This window comes from Cololabis saira, chromosome 5 (genome assembly GCF_033807715.1).
Source record: "Cololabis saira isolate AMF1-May2022 chromosome 5, fColSai1.1, whole genome shotgun sequence".
NCBI lineage: Eukaryota > Metazoa > Chordata > Actinopteri > Beloniformes > Belonidae > Cololabis > Cololabis saira.
The window spans coordinates 21,252,005-21,272,445 of record NC_084591.1 but is presented as its reverse complement, the minus strand read 5'-3'; the positions used below and the strand labels follow the sequence as shown (position 1 = coordinate 21,272,445).

Below are 20,441 nucleotides of genomic sequence, written 5' to 3'. Positions count from 1 at the left end.
GAATCAGTCACATGTGGTCAAGAAGAGCATTTGTCTGAATGCTGTTGGTTACAGACAGAATTGAACGGGAAAAAACATCTTCTTAGCTTATTGCTCAGTCAATGACATGTTTAATTTGGACTATACAAAAAGTGAAGTGAACTAAAGCTAGAACTGCTGACAAATCCACCTGCAGGACGATACACACAGCTAAACCCCAAACCCGCCGTGTTTGCTCAAGCCCATGTGCAGTATTTATAGCAGGCCACCATGTGAGTCTTTTTATGTGCTTAACTCCATGAATGACTTCTTATCATTGGGTTTGTACGTCCATTTTAGTTTCAAACAGCCATGGAGATACGTTCACAAGGAAGTGTTTTTCTCTCACTAATGTTCAGGTGTTGATCGACTGGATCAACGACGTTCTGGTCGGGGAGCGGATCATTGTGAAGGATCTAGCTGAGGACCTGTATGATGGTCAAGTTCTGCAGAAGCTCTTTGGTGAGAATTCACAGAAATGTGGCTTTTACTGCCGCATTACTTGAGATTAACATACGAGTGCATCTTTAACAACCTCTCAGGAGATTTAAAGGAAATGTGGAGGATGAGCGGTGCCAAGAACTTGAAGGAAATGTGGTGTTTTTTTTAACCTGTGTAATATTTTCCCATCTTTCTGGTTTAAAATGATTAAAGGGGATAAAAACTAAATCCCTGGAATCGATGCAAAACAACTGCAGTTTTTATCCCAAAGGGCAGTTCTCCGCATCAAAGCAAAACGCTCGTTCTTGTCACTGACAAGCGCAGATTGTCACAGAAATTAGCAGCCTTTCTAATGGCATTATCTTCACCATGGCATCTGAAGCCATCACTGGCATAGTCATGATGCATTAATCTGCAGGTGCCAGCTTGTTTACATGCTGACTTGTTCTCGGGTCTCTCCTGATTTAAGGCGGCCCTCGTGACTCCCAGCTGCTGGTTGTAAAGCCTTTGCTGTGTGTGTTGTTTTGTGTTTTTAGAAAAGCTGGAAGGTGAGAAGCTGAACGTGGCCGAGGTGACCCAGTCGGAGATCGCCCAGAAGCAGAAGCTGCAGACTGTTTTAGAGCGCATCAACGACTCGCTCAAGCTCTCCACCAGGAACATCCGCTGGAATGTCGACTGTAAGCAAACCCTGATGTGTTACACAACTAATTTAATTACATAATCCAAAATGTACTATTTTACTTATTTCTGCCCACTAAACTAACCAAGTCTTTTAACATGGAGGTTTTACTTTTCATCTCGTATTTTCACATTGGTCTGTGTGTGGTAGAAAGCTTCAGGAAAACCTTCCGTGGAATAAAGTGCAGCCAGTTTGTTAGATCTGGATAGTTTACTGACTGAAGTCTGTAAAAGAGGACACTTGTACCTGGATGCTTCAGTGCAATTTGAGAAAATTAAAATAAGGAGGTGAAATGAACGAGCATCTTAGACCGACCGACCCTTAATGTCCTCGGATATTTAAGAAATGCCTGTCAGCTGCCCAGTGGTCTTGATCCAGGAGCTAATCTCTCTTCAAAAATGGGATTTCTGACGTTGCACAGAAATATATATATATATATATATATATATATATATATATATATATATATATATATATATATATATATATATATATATATATATATATACAGTACAGACCAAAAGTTTGGACACACTTCCCCATTTGTTTGAATGAGAAGGTGTGTCCAAACTTTTGCTCTGTACTGTATATCCTGTTGAATAAAGCCACGGATCACAGCATTATAAAATCAACCCGCTCATCTTCACTGGAATTTGTATTTTTTTTTTATTTTTCATCTGCTGCTTAGGTTGGTTGAAGTTTTGTCTAGAAATCCCCAAATGCTGTAGCTAAGGAGATATTATTTTTTCAAAAGACAAGACTGGATCTAAAATGTGATCACATGACAGACGTTTCCATCCAGAACCTTCCTCACTAAAGAATGAAGGAAATACTTTTCCTGTGCTGTAATTGATTTAATAAATACACTTTTATTAATATTTTTTGAATGAAAAAGACGTATCAATAGCATCCCTGGTAAAGGGCTCCAGCAGAATTCTGTTAAAGCGTTTACGTCGGGGGGGATCTTGTCTTTCTCGTGGAATATGCTTCTTATTCATTCAGATTAGGAACGAGGCAAATGCAGCTGTGCATGTGAAGAGGACTCTCCAGTGCACAAGTAGTAACAGTAAATTACTTTTAGGGCTCTGGCACACTGTACTTCAGTTATTAGAGGGAACATACAGTTCCAGCTAATAAACGGCTTCAAACCGCTATTGTACTATTGTGTGAAAATACGGTCCAAGTTTATACCATGAATAGATTTACAAACCAATAATGAAAAACAATGCAAAATGGTTTGGAGAATACAAATAAAAAAAGCTTCATTTAATTTGTTAATATCAAATCAAAGTGCTTTACATCACAATATGAATTCATGTTGCCCTTTCAGGAAACATTAAAAAACCATAATAAATGTTGGTATGATGGCAGCTTAGTCCTGCGAAGGAGGAAAAAGAGAAAAATACTGATGTATGATTTTAAAGGTGATGTAACAGTATTTGTTAAAGAATACCGTTGACATGTTTAGGAACGATGTTCTTCAAAGGAAGATTTGAGTGTGTTTGCATCGGTCTCCTTCTACAGTCCATACTATTATAACACGACGCAAAGGATCTGGAGGATTTTTATGTTTTCCAGTGCAAGTATACAAGACTAAACTGACCTGCAGCCCAGTTCTGTCAGCTACTGGAAACATCTGGGATGTTATGAAACAGAAGACTTAGACAGCCGAGCCCATAAACTAACGAGCATCTGAAGTCTGAGAATATTGCACTTTTATCACAACAGACATCGATCTCCCCGGGGCCTGAATACTTGGTGTCAGTGGAGAGAGCAGAGATGCACCGCAGATGTTAAAATGCCAAAAACAGACCTTTTCTGTGATGTTGTTTCCAGCATCCGGACATAATCCTGCATATTTACTTTAGATGCAGCACATTTCTCAGTTCCACTTCAACCTTCTTGTATTTAAGTAGAAATGTCTTGTCCGTTGTTGCAGGACCAGAGCGACTCCACGATCTCCAGAGCGGGGCTCTGCGGGGGACGTAGCATCTGTTCACATTTCCTGTTTCTCCGATCACTAAACTTAGCTCCTTTGACAGTATGGTCGGGGTCATCGGTCGCGCTTCCTGCTTGCTAAAATTGTTTTGAATGACGCAAATTAAACAAACAAAAACTAAATGTGCCTTAAAAATGTCCATAAATTAAATAAAGCCCACGTGAGAAAAATAAAGAGCAAGGTCTATGAAGAAGGTGTAAAAATAAATGACGGTAAAAAAAGAAGGGACATACCAAATACGTTTCTCATTCTGAAGGAGGCTCTGGAGGAGTGTTTGTCCTTGAAAAACTGGCGGCACAAAATGCCCTCAAAAATGTTAAAGAGCACAATCGATAACGTGGAATGCAATTAAATTAGCTGTTCTTTTATGTGGAAAGTCGTCTTTTTAATCAGTGAACTTTTGTTTGTTTTGGCTTTCATCTTCTACTCAGGAGCCAGAGAAATACTTTCATTCCTGAGGCAACCTGTTCGGGTCCTGGCGAGGGTCTCTGGTTTAATGACGGCTCTTAGTGCCGTCTCTGTGATGCACCATAGCCATGCAGGACAATCAACTCTCAAACTAGTGTTCACTGAATTAAGAAGCTATTTATGACTAGAAACACCTTGTGCTCATCATCATTTGGAGTTTTTTTTATTTTATTTTTTTATAATTTGGATGAATTTAGTTTCAAAGCTACTTTTTAAACCGACTACTGCTACTACTCTTAATTGTAAATTCCTTAATCTTAGAAAATATGTTGCTGCTTATTCTTCGTCCCAATTCCAGTTTATCAAAAGATACAATGGATATCTTTCAATAAACGTAAACAAAATAAATATTTTATTTATATATATATATATATATATATATATATATATATATATATATATATATATATATAATATAACTGGGAAATGGCAGGATAAAAATTGCAAATCAGTTCAATATAATTATGTTTTTGTCATTTATTTAACATAATTTATGTCTAGGTAACATGCATGGTTTAATTAAGAGGAGTGAAAGTAAATACTCCCACCCTCCCCTCCTTCTTTGGATTGTTTTCTTGATGATTTATGACCCCAACCAGCAGCTGCTGCACATTCGGACTATTCCTAAAATAATAGCGTGGATCTCTTCTTTCTTTCATCCACGTGTTAATCATGTACTCAGCGGAGACTTTGCTTTCGTGAGCCAAAATTATGCCTTCATCTCCCAACTTCAACTGCTGACTCCATCATTGTTGCCAACACCGTTACAGTTTTTCACAATTGTTTAAACACATTTATTGGAACATCAGACACAATGTGCACAACCTGAAACTCATGTTTCAGGTGGCTGAACCAATCCTGCTGAACTCCAAGCACATTTACTGCTCTAGACTCAAATTCCCATTCCATACCACACATTTCTCACAACACTACACACAATTCCCAATATCCTGCACACTCTTCCTGAATTCCCTCTCTTGCTGTTCACACAGAACACACAGTCAATCACATTTCTAAACTCCAAAGACTGTTGTACAATATGCAATCAGCAATTTGCTATTGAATTCATATTCATTGATGAAGTGGGGTTCAACCTTGTAAAAAGAAGGCGCCGAGGGAGGAATATCATCGGCCAGCGTGCCATCACAGAGGTCCCTGGCCAACATGGAGGGAACATAACAATGTGTGCTGCCATCAATTTGATTGATTTGATTTGATATGTTTATTTGGTCACTTTATAGAAGTCAGTAGTCAATACAAAGTTGTTTTTTTTGCATGTATATCAAACAAGGACCAAAAGGTGTAGACTGAAGCCAAAGCTTGTTTTGTCTACCGTTTTACAGTACCACAATGTAACCACTATAGTGCAAGATTTGAAAAAACAAAACAAAATAACTACATGAGAAAAAAAAAAAAAAAAAAAAAATATATATATATATATATATATATATATATATATATATATATATATAAAGAAATAAAGTAAATAAATAAGAAAAATAAATAAATGTTGCTCAAACTGGCAAACTGGACTCAATCACCACGGCGTCCTCCATCACCATGCCACCCTTGGCCCCTACAACACTGCACTTCTTCTAGCATTCCTACTCATACTGTAAAATATTACGTATTTGTTGTTACAGTAAAGAATTGTGTGTTGTTTTTTATTTGAGTAGCCTATACATAAGAATACTATATGGTGATATATTCCATCCAACAGCTGAAGGTGTAACACTGAACATACAAATGCATGATTCTACTGAGGCATTCATTCATTCATTCATATAGTGTTCTTCCATTCATACTATAGTGTCTTCCATTCTGCACATCAGTGTTCAGTGAGTGTTTAGAAATGTCTACTCAAATGATGTATGTGTTTGGCATTTGAGAAGGAAATACCATTTAGTGAAGAGTTAACACTGTTTTGAGGGTAGAGTGTGCTTTTGCAAGAGAAGTGTAGGATTTAGCATTTTGTGTGTGAGTTTTATAATTTGTGTTTAGAGTTTTGAGAAAGTGAGGTAGTCTATCAGGAAATGTGTTTAAACAATTGTGAAAAACTGTAAATACTGGCACCAGTATCCATAGCAACATCAGGACGGCCCCCTAACGCAAGACTCGGGTTGTTTTCTGCTTTGCATGAATGTAGCTTGAACGAATATTAAAACGCTCGAAGAAAGGAACAGGTGTATAATCATTTAAATTGCATGTCCAAAAACAATTGACTCAGATAAATTCTTTGATTTTAGTATGATTGTTATCCTTCTAATGAATAATGTTTGTCTTTTTGTAATTTTTCACCTCCTCATATTAGCGGTCCATGCGAAGAGTATCGTTGCCATCCTGCACCTGTTGGTGGCGCTGTCGCAACACTTCAGAGCACCCATCAGATTGCCGGACCACGTTTCCATTCAAGTTGTGGTTGTCCAGGTAGATTTAATGCTTCTTCTTTTTTCTGAAGGATGTTCAGTGTCCTTTTAAACCAGCACAGAGGAACGTTTGCAGCTTTTAGCTCAGCAGGTCCCCCTACAGGCGGGGAGGTGCAGCTGCTTTCCCGACACGTTCAGACTTCCGTTTATGTGGATATGTTTATGTTTGCTCGGTCGTTGGCATGTTCCCTTCTCTAATGACTTTCTCGAGTCTTTTTCACCTCTGTGCTGCCCTGTAGCTTCATTTTTACTGATGTGTGACATTGTGCCATAAAGCAGTTTTCCAGTTTTTTTTTCATTTCTCAGTCAAATTCAGCAACACATGTGAATAGTGCCCCCCCACCTTGATGTTTTTCAGAAAAGAGAGGGCATCCTTCAGTCCAGGCAAATCCAGGAGGAAATCACTGGCAACACAGAGTGAGTAAACCTGCCGTGAGGCTGAGTCTTTCACCCCCCAAACACGTGACAGAGGTTCTTGCTGCCACACAGGCCCTGTTGGGAATAACGCAGTGGAACTAACTGTTTACGTTAGGTAGCAGTCTGGAGAAATGGTTTCCATGCGTCTTCAAAACCCCAGACCAGTACAAATGTACGGGGTTGTTAGATAGCTCATATTTAGCACGTATCTAAATTGAATCAGTATATAGTTGACAGGTTAAAACTAAATGATTATGACTACATATCTAGTTGTGAAACTCAGTACTGGAGACTTTTCTGAACAATCAGCAACTCAACTCTGAACAGATGTTGTCCTGCCAGCTCGCTGCTATTTTTTGTGCACGTTTGAATGTCTGTGTGCGACGAGAGCAAGTAGGCCTTCTGGAGAAGTCATGAAAAGTCTATTTTCTGTAATGCATACAGACTATTTTGACCTGTATATCATTTTCTACCCATCTGTAAATATTGTAGATTTGTCAAAAACATTTTTTTATAGAAATCAACACAAAAACAATCACTTAAGGAAAAGAAGGGGCAACCGTTCAGTCTTGATGTGCTGCGATTAAAACTAGAAATCTCTTCAGCATCGTTCATCCTGAGACCTTAAAGGCTGGAATATACTTGCTGGTTGAGCCTGTGTTCAAGTGTGTGCGTGTACACAACCATCTGTCCACCATCCACCACGTGTCATACAGGAGGTAACCGGCTGGGGGCAGGAGAGTTGGAAAAGGAACCAAGTATTTCGTAGTAGGAGTAGTAGTAGTAGTAGCGGGAGAGTTAGTGGCAACAGTTACAGTACTTATAAAACAGGTAATAGAACAACGAATAAACAACATGTCAACACTGGAGGAAGAGGAGATCATTACATTGCTTTATTTGCAAACTCTTATCTCTTATTTGTGAAGGAAACGGCACCATCGGACATGTTATGTTAGAGACTAGCCTCGTATGATGATGAGAAACACTGGCGATATTTCCGTTTATCAGCTTAATTTGGCCATGTGTTACATTGGATTGCTAAGCTGAAACCATTTTAGAGTTTTTTAGAGTTTTGGTAAAAAAGCTAATTTCAATTTTTTTATTGATTTTTTTGTAATTAAAGATGGGCCTCTGGTCCATAATCTATATTTGTGTAAACGATTACTTGTGGATTACAATAGTTTATCCTCAGGTTCTGCTGTGGGTTATATCAGGTTTACCCCGCTGTCACAGAGGAGGATGAAACAGGTGAAAACATTCCTCGGCTGCTGTCAGAGACGCCCTGATGAAACTGAGCTGTTCATGCAGCAACGCCTCAGTCATTTCTGGTTTACCATCAGTCATATCGAGCATCTCTGTCTTCTTTTTCTCATGAAAATGTTAGCAAACATCAAGCTTTCTAAAGCAGATTTATTTATCTGGTAACTGAGGACTTCAACTCAAAAATCACTAAGTGCGTCACAAGTGCAGTATATAAATAATATAAAAATAAAACGATGACACAGTTAGGTAAGGTAATGTGAATACTAGTAGTGTTTGGGGATGCTGTGACGGCTGGTCTCGGCACCTCGGTCAGTTCAACCGTCAGAGATCTGGGGGTGACCTTTGACACTCATCTGCACTTTGACAAACAAATCAACAATGTGGTGAGGACGTTTTTTCCAGTTCCGTCTCCTGGCCAAAGTTAAGATGTTTTTAAGTCAACATGACCTGGAGAAGGCACTCCACGCCCTAATTAGCTCACGCTTGGACTACTGCAACGTACTTTATGTAGGAGTCTCCCTGTCTTCAACTAGTGCAAAATGCTGCTGCCGTATTTTAACCAACACTAACATCACTCCTGTCCTTAACTCCCTCCATCGGCTTCCCGTCCTTCATACAATTGATTTTAAACTTTTATGTCAGTTTTTAAAGTTGTTAATGGCCTCGCACCCTTGTATTTATCCAAGCTTTTAACAGTCAAATGAGTAGAGCGCTGAGGTCAACTAATCAACTTTTGCTGGAAGTCCTGAGGCCAGAATATAATTACTGGTGTGACCCAGCCTTCTCCGTGGCCCCCCCAGGCTCTGGAATAAGCTCACCGCCGAGATACCGCTTATTTCTGACCTCAGCATTTTTAAATCTTGGCTAAAAAACACCTATTTAAGATGGCTTTCAACACCCAGTAGTGTGATTAAACTATCATCTTATTATATTTTGTTTTATTTTATTTATTTTTATTGTTTTTGTTCTTATTAATCCTCCTTTTATCTATTAATTGTTGTGAAGCACTTTGGCACACCAAAAGGCTTTTGAAAAGTGCTGTATAAATAAAGTACACTACATTACAAAAGATGGAATTAAATAAATTAAAACCAGTCGTTTTAAGCCAGTCAACTTAAAGTGTGTCTAAATAAAAGGGAATCTTAACTACTTTCATGATTTCAGATATTTGGCAACAAATGCATTTTGATCATGATCTGAAAAAGCTTAGAGATTTCACGTAAATGACCATTAACCGATTGATCAAAAGGAAATTGTTGATAGGGGACGTTTTTAATTTTTTCAAGTGATCATAATGACAGTCACAGGAAGCATGTCTCCAGTTTGGACGTTGTTTTTTATTTTTAATATTCAGCACAGGGCGACCAAATCAACGATCTAGTGCGGATGGTAAAATGGAAATAATCTGTGTAGGAACAACAGACGAGGACCGTACCATCCTCACCGTGCTGAGCATCCCCAATGTAATGAAGCGAACAAACGTTGAGAGCCTAAAAATACATCAAAGCAGCACAAAGCCTGGAATCTGCTCTGGCCGATCGTGTTGATTTACAAGTCTTCGGGAAACAAACCTTGGCCGCAGTCGAAGTTGGAAGGTCAGAAATAACTAATTGCATTTGGCAAAGAAAAACTGCAGTTGATGCATCTTTGCTCACGACTCCAGCAGCACTTGAATCCAACACATGTGGAGGTCGTTCTCGTTGCAGACGAGAACCTCGACGTGGAGCTCGTATCGAGCCGTGGTGAATACACGGGCCTTGCATCTGTACAAGCAGTGTGATGGCACCCTTAACAGAAGAATTAGAGCATTTAAATCACCCAGCACACACATGCAGGCTTCCACACACTTCTTTTTTTTGTTTTTGTTATTTTTTGGGGGGGGGTTGTCTCCCTGTGAGGCTGTCCTGCAGCCTGACAACAGCAGCGAGGGAGATAACGGCAGGCGACACAAGCACACACGTTTTGTCACGGTAGATGGATAGACTGCTAATAACACACACAGTGAGGCGTACACACACACACACACACACACACACACACTCAACCACGGACACAGTGGAAATACGGTTATTACCACACCGCCAGGACCGCTGCCCAGACCTGCCTCTGTTTGCCATCACAGATTACACCATGACCGTGTGTGTGTGTGTGTGTGTGTGTGTGTGTGTGTGTGTGTGTGTGTGTGTGTGTGTGTGTGTGTGTGTGTGTGTGTGTGTGTGTGTGTGTGTGTGTGTGTGTGTGTGTGTGTGTGTGTGTGTGTGTGTGTGTGTGTGTGTGTGTGTGTTGGTGCCTGCCCACTGCGATATCTCTTCCTGTGGGACAGTCATGCTGCAGAGCCCCCCCCCAGAACCATCTGACCCCTCCAACAGCAACATCCTCCAGCGTTAGCGTTAGCGTTTCACCAGTGGACAGGAGGCCTCCCCATTCCCATAGAAAACCTGCAGGACAGTCTCATGTCTTCATTCATTGTATTAATACCCTGCTGCATCATTGTTGTCCCGCTCAGATTGCTGCATTGTGATGCGGTGTGTGATGACAGCCAGGTTATTTGAATACCCCAGGTGTGCATGCATCTATTGTTAATCAAATTATGAGACCCGGCGATGTTATTGCATTGTCATTTGTGTAGCATAATCCTCCCGTTCGCTACATTCCTCTGCGATTGAACTGGAACGCGGTGTCCTTTTCATTTTCTGTCGTTTATCCTGAAATGCTCAGTTGTGAAATGTTGAGTGCGAATAAGGAGAATCGGCCTTCATCCCTGTTTTTCTTTCTTTTTTCAGGGCTTTCTCCGGCAGACATGGTATGTTTCAATCAGAAAAGCGTTAAAGTTTACATTTCTGTGCTTTTTGATTTGTTTTTTTATGTATTCTTAGATGTAGTGATTTATTTTGTCTGTCACAGAACGCGATGCTTTCGACACCTTGTTCGACCACGCTCCAGACAAGCTGAACGTCGTCAAAAAGGTTCGGATTTATCTTCCTCGTTCAACACAAACAAATGATCCCACAAACAAACAAAATTATGGTCTGGTTTTCATTTCACCTTGCCCTTGTTTCAAGTCTTGTTCTAAACATTTTTTCCAGTCACATTTAATGTAATTGGCAAGAGAAACTAAGAAAGGTGTTCAGACCAGTTCCTTGTGTAAATAATAAGTCTGACTGCTGTGAGTTGGCACACATGCAGCCTGTAATCTGTTTCTGCTTTCATTTGTATTTGTATTCATCTATTTGTCTTAACAAGAAACCAGCGATCAGCTTCAATCGTTTGTGTTCTTGAGGTTGTGATGGAGGTTGAAAGAAATACGCTGAATATTTTGGTTTTATACATATATCTTATATCTTTATAATCTTGCAGATTTTTCAGAAATTCCACTTTTGAAATGCTGACCCGTCTGGACTGCAGGCAGGACAGTTTAGTACAAAGTTTCTTTCCCCATGGAGCCCTGCTGTAATAACACGTGCACAAGAACATCATCTGTAATCTTGAAAGAAGTAAAAAATAACAAACAAAACAGGTTCATTCATTTATCCTCCCAAATATCTAACTTCCTCATATAAAGTATACAAACTCCTCCTGAACGTAATGAACTGGTTGGTCTCACGTACGTCTGGAGCTGTCGGCATTACCGACTTCCACACAGTATTGTGAATTTTGATTCAAATGACAAAAAAGAAAATAAAAAGTAATTTATTTGTTTTAATAGTGCAGAACTTCCTGTTGATATTGGATTTCAGCCTTGCCCCAAGATTTTCCAGGTCATGTGGATTCTTTCATTACAATAAAAACTACACTGACCTTGAGAAACATCACCCTTAAATTGCTCTGCTGTTTACTTCATCTTTACTTCTGAAAGGCTCGGCCTTAACCTTTAATTACGCTGCTTCTGAGGTCGTAAGTTGGCCCGGGTTTGTTTAAAAAGAAGAGATGTTGGCATCTACAGTAATTTAAAAATGTGCCAATGCACTCTGTTTTTGTTATTTACACCAAACTGCGTCTCAGAGCTGTGGAAACAGGCCTGTTCCTCCTCTCAGCGTGTTGGATGCAGATGGTCTTTTATATCCGTTGTTTGTTTTGTTCAATCTCCAGCCAGCTTGTGTGTCTGACGTTTTTCTTTGTTGTTTTGCAGACGTTGATTACGTTTGTGAACAAACACCTGAACAAGCTGAACTTGGAGGTGTCTGAACTAGACACACAGGTGGGTTTCAGAGCTGCACACGAGCCCCGTCCTGTCAGAACTCTCTCCTCAACCTGTTAAGACGACACATTCAGGCTCATGATCGCTGACCACTTAATGCAAACATCTATGTTTTTGTTTTTCTCAACAATATTGTTAAGCTCGTCCGTGCTCACTGGCGGGTTTGGGGTTTGGGGTTTCAGTTTGCAGATGGGGTTTATCTGGTGTTGCTCATGGGGCTGTTGGAAGGATACTTTGTCCCTCTCTACAACTTCTTCCTCACACCAGAGAACTTTGACCAAAAGGTAAGCTGTGATTATTTCTCCCCAAAAAGCTACATTAGATGGTGCTTGTTGTGAAGTATTTGTGGGTTCCCGCCACACAGCCGATCAGGGTTTCAAACTCAATCCCCTCTTCATCTGTGGGCTTATCCATCAAGCTCTCAAGCGTGTCATGTCTTTAACACACCTGGAAACTAGTTGCTTTGCACTGAAATTCACAAACTCTGAATTCTTCATTAACGTGAATCATGTAGCTCAGAAATGTATTTTTATTTTTATGATGTTCGTGATTATGTTTTGATGTCTATGGGGGGGTTGTATATGTGTGCTGCGTGGGTATTAAAGCGAGGATGTGTGTTTTTAACCATGACTGTGTGAGTTTTTCTATGTGAAATGTTGATTTAATTAAGTAAAGCACTTTGTGTTACTCGTGAATGATTAGTGCTATATGAATAAAGTTTGATTAGATTTGAATAACACATCTGTGGTTGGACTCAACACTGCACACGTGTCTTCAAGCTGCATTCGCGACTTAACCGGCAGGTTTTATATTGTCGGAGACTCGCCTGAAAACTAACGCTGGGGTCCGTTGAAGTCTGGTTGAGGTGCCGTCACAAAGCATGAAACATTGCCGTCGTTAAACTGTAATGGAAACGAAGCAGCCGGGAATCTGGATCTTGATTGTGATTGGTCAAAAGTCTATAGCAGCTTTGCTATAACGCAAAGCTGCTTTGCAGATCTACACAGTTCACGTGACTGAAATATTTAGATACAAACGGCGAATTACATCGACATGTAACTAGTTTGCAGGTATATATCAAAGTCATGCAACTACTCGAGTCATCGATGTAACTGCTACTTCCTGGTGACATGACCTGTTCTGCTCACATGGTTATTGATGGGAACCAGGTCTCAACTCCTCTCTCTGTTTCCTCGGTCCAGACCCACCGTACATCCTCTCTGTTTATTCCCCTCATCCCATCACTCCCTTTCTCACTGGTTGGAGGTCTTTGGGAGCCTGAAACAGAACGTTATCAAAGTCTCTATTTAATCAATATCTATTCTCACTCACTCACTCACTCACTCACTCACTCACTCACTCACTCACTCACTCACTCACTCACTCACTCACTCACTCACATTCACACACATACACAATAACAACAGTTTTTGATACATTTCTAATTTTACATTTCACCAATACTCAGTTATGTTTCACCGAAAGCATTAAAACTCGAGCCGTGTCCATGCGTCCAGTTTTTGGTTGTTTTTTGTTTTTTTTTGGTTTTCAGATCCGTGAAACATGTCTGTGACTCATCTTTGGTCCTGAGTCTGACCTGCAGTTTCAGGAGCACTCCTAAATCAATACGCCATTTCTGAGGAGCCGTGTCCACTTGGAGCCAAGGCTCTCCTCTCAATAGCTTGATAAATGTCGTCTGTTTTCCCCGGAGCCCATTCAGCTCAGTGCCATCGCTCCTCTCCATTGGCCTCTGTAGTACTACGGTATTCTGAACAGGCAATCTGCAGAGACACCACAGTAGCCTTTTGTTTGGGCCTTGGCCAGCAGCCCTTGCCAAGCTGCGAAGCAAAATGGGCATCAGTGCTACAATGCACACAACTGTTCTCAACCACACACACACACACACACACACACACACACACGCACACGCAGACACTCCTGGCCCGGACGAATGGGCACCAGCCCCACAGCATCTGTAATCTCCTATTGCACAGGGAAACACTGGAGTGGCTTACGGGCTCAGCTCTTTTTACTCTGCGTGTGTGTGTGTGTGTGTGTGTGTGTGTGTGTGTGTGTGTGTGTGTGTGTGTGTGTGTGTGTGTGTGTGTGTGTGTGTGTGTGTGTGTGTGTGTGTGTGTGTGTGTGTGTGTGTGTGTGTGTGTGTGTGTGTGAGGGCCTCGAGGCCTATCAACGACACACCAGGGGTGGGCTGCAAAAAGTAGCACACTGCATCAAGAAAGCACTCCTGCTTCTGCTGGCTAGATCTCTTCTTCAGGCGGTTCCTCTCTGTTTTGTATTAGACGGGCTAAGGTCACGGTTTTCACACAATAAACCCTTGTTGGGCAAAGCTTTTAGTACTTCACAACAGGGCGAGTACACACACGCACACACACTTGTATACAATCGGGAGAAAATAGAAAGCATCTTTCAACGATTCCATCTTTTATTTCTTATTCCTCCAGAAGTCTTTTCTGCTTCAGCGAGCAGAGATGTAGCTCTGCTCCGCGGAGGCAGCACAGCTCAACGTGGGTGTTCCCTTTCCAGAGTCCACCTGAAGAAAACTCCACTTCCACATTTTGAGCAAGTAGCAGCTCTGAATTCTGGCATTGGTCGTCTGTACATCACAATCTTGGAGGATATCCTGAAATCCTAGTCCATATCTTCAAAACACGTTTCTCATTTGAGCTGCTTTAAAACACAACATGACAACCACTCTTCTTCCTCGGGGTTTTGATGTCCGGACACATTGAGCTCATGTTACTCACTTGTTTGTAATGTCAACACTGTTTTTCTTGGCATCAGCAGGGTTTTTGTTTTTTTTGTTTTTTAGTGAGTGATGCTGGTGACATGAGTCGGTTGATAAATGAGGGCGCAGAGTGTTTGTGCAGCTGCCGAAGGCTCACGCTCTCGCAGCACAGAGCCGTGTGCTGTTTGCCCACACATGCAGCCCAGGCTGCAGCCACGGATCCACCTGGACTGCCTGTTCCCTTATCAGCCGGGGGGCCGTGTTGTTGGAGTGGAGGATTTGTGCACGTGCCTGGATTTACGCGCCTAACGGCCTCACCGCTCTGTCTGCAGGTCCATAACGTGCAGTTCTCCTTTGAGCTGATGCAGGACGGAGGACTGGAGCGGCCGAAGCCCAGGCCCGAGGGTAGGACTCCCACTCCACACATTTAGGAAAGACGGCAGCTAGGGATCCCATCAGGTGTTTTTGGCCCCGATCCGACTCCGAGTCATTTGATTTTGAGTATCTGCTGATACCGAGTCCTGATCCAATACTTTCATAACACATTGCAGTTCTCTTCGAGGTTGCTTGAACAATCAAGTAATAATAGTGCAACTATTAACTAGTAAAATAGTGCAATTTAAAACATACATTTGAATTAAATATAAACAGCAGCTCAACTTGTTTGTTTTTTGACTTGTTTGTCAACTTATTTGTTTATAAGGCACAGATAAGCAAATAAAAGAGCAACAGAGTCATAAGGTTATGCCAGTAATGTCCTTTTTAGACTGTACTCTTACTTCTTACTGACCTTTTCTGGCTTAAATAACAAAACATTTGTGTTTGAAGGGACCTACAATCTTTTAACACGGCTGTGCGCTAGGGATGGGCGGTATGGACTAAAAGATTTATCACGATAATTTCTGGCATTTATCCCGATCACAATAAAAATTACGATAAAAAAAATACCAATTCAACTCCATCTTTTTAACTATAAATCTATCACCACATTCAGCCTTTGGAGCCCCCAAATCACTGCTCTAAAAGAATACTAAATGCTACTAAACTACACCAATTAAATTGGTACACCTGTACTGCAAAACTGTAATGACTCAAATGAAACAAGTTTTAAATGTAAGAACAGATTCAACATTTATTCAAACTGTATCGGCTTAAACAGTGGGATAACAGTGCAAACAGCAAAAGTATCATTGTCCTTCAAGTTTTCCTAGCTTATAAAATCACAAAGTAGAAAAAATACAACCTGATAAATAAAGAAACAGGACAAATAAATAAAAGTTCACTGAAAATAAAAACCAATCAGTGATGACCTCTTCTAATATAAATAAAATGTGCAAATTAACCTGTGGTTGGAACATGCCACAAATTTGATACTATTGCAATTTTTTTTTCGTAATAGTCAAACGTTATATCAAAATGTAACAACCATTTCCTTCTGTTTTTGCAGACTCTGCATATAATAGATGATGTTTGCTCCTCGTCTCTCTTTATAATTCCAAACCAGTTCCAGTTAATGGAGCTGGAGCCTCGTTTAACGACGAGCTCCTCACTCTCAGATCCGCCTTCCGCCATGTTTGTTACACAAAAACGGAATCAACGGAAATGTATCCTTTTTACCGCAAGATGACTAATTCTTACCGTGGGGAATTTTTTTGACGGTATATCGCGAACGGTAAAACATCGCCCATTCCTACTGTGCGCATGCACAGATCACCAAAAACACAATTTTATTGAACTCACTTTACGTGACACGGTCCACACTCCGCACCCCCACCTCACCCGTAGCGTTCTTCATATTAGCAGCGTTGTCGTGCAAAATTACGTGGACCTGTTTCTTGTTGATACACCAGTTGTTTAGCATTTTTCCATAGTTTGTTTGATGCTTTGATCAAAATAATGAGAATAAAATATACATCTGATGGGATCAGGACATCTGTAACTGCAGGAGTTCAGACCTTCTTAGGCTATGTGTTTATGTGACTCTTAACTGAGAATGGCGTCGCTAAATGAAACAGAAAAGCACCAAGTGGTCATTCAGAAACGACAGAAAAGGAGATGTTTGAAAGGGACATAAAGGACAGGTGGATGTTGAGCTTAAACTGTCGAGGACAGACTAAAGACTTGCACATGCAGATACTTGTCTTCACATATAAATGCTTTAATTTGTTTCTGTTTTCCTCTCTGCAGATATTGTGAACTGTGACCTTAAATCAACTCTGCGCGTCCTGTACAACCTCTTCTCCAGCTACAGGAACGTAGACTGAATACGCAGCAGGAGGCAGCCCTCTACGCCATGGACCACGTGCTACAGCGCATCAGTATATGTTTGCTTCCATTTCATATATGAACTTCTTTTTTTGACCGAATGCATGAGTCACATCTTATAAGTTGGATGATAAATCGCACACCAATATGTATTCCTCTTAATTTCTTGCAAAGACAATAGGCATGTATACGTGTATACGTTCCATCAGATGCTTCTGACTGAGTAGAATAAAGTCACCAATAAAGGTATTGCCATGGCAACTGACGTCGCCCTGGACTGGCGTCCCGGCCAGGATATTTTCAAGCTACATTTGTAACTTTGATTTGGGAAAGAAGCTGTTTTGCTGTATTTATTGTACATTTTGATACACTTTTTACTCCTTGATTTTCCTTCTTTATTTCCAATCTGTTAATGTCATCCGTACGATTCTTAAGTGCCTTTATTTAAACATGTGGACACCGTCAGCTACTGGGATGCCTCTGTACCCCCCCGTCCCCCGAGTCGTCTTAATGCTCCAGGTTTCCTTTGTTGATGTAGAGCAACACTTAAAATGATTGACCAAAGCTGTTGGATTCACACGGTTAAACATGTACAAGTAATACTGAGGAGCCACCTGCTTCATTGTATTTCCTTTTCTTGTTAAATGTCTTATTATGCCTGCAGTGTCTGAATGTCAACATTTCATAGTTAACCTCAATTAATTTCAGTTGTATTTTTTGTAATCTGATGAAATATGACCCAAATAATTGATTTGTTTTAAATATGCACCATATAAATCTAATATTACCAGATGAGCCCCCTTGTCAACTATGTTTAATAACGTTTTCTTTAAAAGCAGAAAGGCACTGAACTGGAAATGTAACGGAGAGGTTCCTCGTCGTCAGCGTCTGGATGGGCTCAGGCTCCAGCATTAGTGTTATCTAAACGTTGTCCGCTGTTCGGTGCCTCGCAGGTGGAAATAAAGACCTCAAGTGATGCAGAGTTGTGACGTCGTCATTTGGCCGCTCACTGTGAAAACAGCAAAAGCTAATTTAGCAGTTTTGCTGCACAGCAGCAGGTCCGGATGATCAGAGCGGGGTCTTTGCACCTAAAAGGTCACAAATGAGTCACTTATAATGCAGGAAATTCAAACACGTATTTAATCATTTTCAGATAACGGGTCTTCGTGCATGACTCAGAAATACCAGAGTGGTGTGTATTCTTCCTGGTAAGGTTTATGCAGAATTAACTTTTGGGCATTGGAAGCTAAAGCTTTGTCGCAAGCAGGCTGAGATTTGATTTCTCTGTTTACTATTATTATTGTTAACAATATTTATAAGTGGAAAACTTCTTTACTTTCGTTATTAACTGTGTACACATCCCATTCTCTGACACCACCGTAGTTTGCGCCGTTCCCTTAAAACGCAGTACTGTTGAAGTTTCCCATCAGCCTGGCAGTTTCTCCTGTTCTGCATTAACTCAGCTCGAGGCTGGGGTGTGTTTGCTCTGGTGTTTGCTAAGGTGAATCCATCCATCCACTAACTTCTAACTGTCTGGGTTTGGGTCATGGGTGAAGCACCCTCAGGCGACACCTCCAGACCTCTCTATGGAGACCTCCTCCAGCTCTTTAGGGGTGACACCGAGCTGTTCCCAGGCCACCGGAGAGATATGATATATAGGCCGGATGGTCGGGTGATGGGGGTGTGTGGCAGGGTGGAGGATTGGGCGTGGTCTGCGGGGGAGCAGCACACAGGTGGCGCGGGCCTGGTTCGGCTGATTGGGCACACCTGTGCCCAATCAATCTCTCCACCCTGCCTGGCTATTTAAGGAGCGGCTGCACACCAGCTAAGGGTTCTGCTCGAGGGAAGACACGGAGCTGCTGAGTGCTGGTACACGTCTGGGTGAAATACATATCACAATTTCTCCACTAAACCCCATGTCCTCTGTCCTGTCTGGCGACTAGGGTTGCCACCCGTCCCGTAAAATACGGAATTGTCCTTTATTTGAGAAAAAAATGTTGCGTCCCGTATTGAACTAATACGGGACGCGATTTGTACCGTATTTTCATTAACTTTTACACCATATTCTAGTTAAATTATTGAAATAAATGAACCTTTACACCATATTCTAGTTGAATTATTGAAATAAATTAACTTTTACACCATATTCTAGTTGAATTATTGAAATAAGTTAACTTTTACACCATATTCTAGTTGAATTATTGAAATAAGTTAACTTTTACACCATATTCTAGTTGAATTATTGAAATAAATTAACTTTTACACCATATTCTAGTTGAATTATTGAAATAAATTAACTTTTACACCATATTCTAGTTGAATTTTTGAAATAAATTAACTTTTACACCATATTCTAGTTGAATTATTGAAATAAATTAACTTTTACACCATATTCTAGTTGAATTATTGAAATAAATTAACTTTTACACCATATTCTAGTTGAATTATTGAAATAAATTAACTTTTACACCATATTCTTCACCTGTAGGCTATATTATACATCTGGGCTGATGTGGACATACATAGAATAGGAGGATATTTCAGTTGCTAGTATGGTTGTCTGTCTATACAGTCATGCAAGTTCAATGCTATTAAAGCACTTTTAAACTTTAAATCAAAGCATTTAGTTTTTTCATATAAAATAAACACATTTTTATTCAGTTTAGAAGTTTTGGGGCTTTTTTTTTTGGCACCTGCGCTGCTGAAATCAGAGCGTCCCTTATTTCTATTTCTGAAAGGTGGCAACCCTACTGGCGACCCCAGTAGCACGAGATTGCTACAAGACTCTTGTAAGCTGCTTGTATATACTCTCATTATTTCATATCTGAGGAGAGGAACAAAGATTGACTAAGAAACTGAAAGCCTGGTCTTTTGGCTCCATCTTGAACTCAACAGACTGGTACAGAGTCCAAATGACTGCAGATGCTGCACACATCCACCTGTCGAGCTCTCGCTTCAGTCCTCGCTCACTTGTGCACAAGACCCCCATAATCTTCACCTCCTCCACCCCCATCCTGGAGGGCAACCCATTCTTCAGTGACTCAGGGCAACAGCCGTGGTTTGGGAGTGCACATTCGCACCGAGCTGCAAACTGCTCCAGTAGGAGCTGAAGGTCGTAGCTCAGTGACACCATCAAGACCATATTACCTACAAAAACCAATGATGGAACCCTGAGACCACCAAACCGACCCCCCTCTACCCCTTCACTGCTGCAGGAAAGTCAATCCATTGAGGCGATCCGACCTATTTGGATTAAGGTGATCAAAAATGTTGTTTACACAGGAGTGTCTTAAGGTCTCAGTGAGGTCAATATTGAAAAATGAGTGTGCAAACACACTCGCTGGTGCACTTGAATGAGCAGACCAGCAGGAGAGTAGAGAGACGATTACATCCAAATATTGGATTTATATCAAACTCTGAGGATGGAGATGACTAAAAGCAATCAAAGATCAAACCTGTAGTCGAGGTCACAAGTAGCACACCAACCCCTATGGTTTTAAATAAACACTTCGGGCTCTGGT

The 20,441-nt window shown here is 40.8% G+C and overlaps 1 protein-coding gene across 1 annotated transcript in view; it reads left to right on the top strand.

The window, feature by feature from the left end:
* Positions 1-17,897, top strand: part of parvaa (parvin, alpha a) — a 28,988-nt gene extending 11,091 nt beyond the window's left edge. Inside the window, exons 4-13 of the mRNA XM_061721178.1 lie at positions 378-480; positions 996-1,136; positions 5,917-6,032; positions 6,390-6,448; positions 10,495-10,514; positions 10,616-10,677; positions 11,841-11,909; positions 12,092-12,193; positions 14,988-15,060; positions 16,843-17,897. Coding sequence (XP_061577162.1) covers positions 378-480; positions 996-1,136; positions 5,917-6,032; positions 6,390-6,448; positions 10,495-10,514; positions 10,616-10,677; positions 11,841-11,909; positions 12,092-12,193; positions 14,988-15,060; positions 16,843-16,919 — 822 coding nt within the window. The 3' untranslated portion in view covers positions 16,920-17,897. The remainder of the gene's footprint in view (positions 1-377; positions 481-995; positions 1,137-5,916; positions 6,033-6,389; positions 6,449-10,494; positions 10,515-10,615; positions 10,678-11,840; positions 11,910-12,091; positions 12,194-14,987; positions 15,061-16,842) is intronic.
* The last annotated feature ends 2,544 nt before the right edge of the window (positions 17,898-20,441 follow it).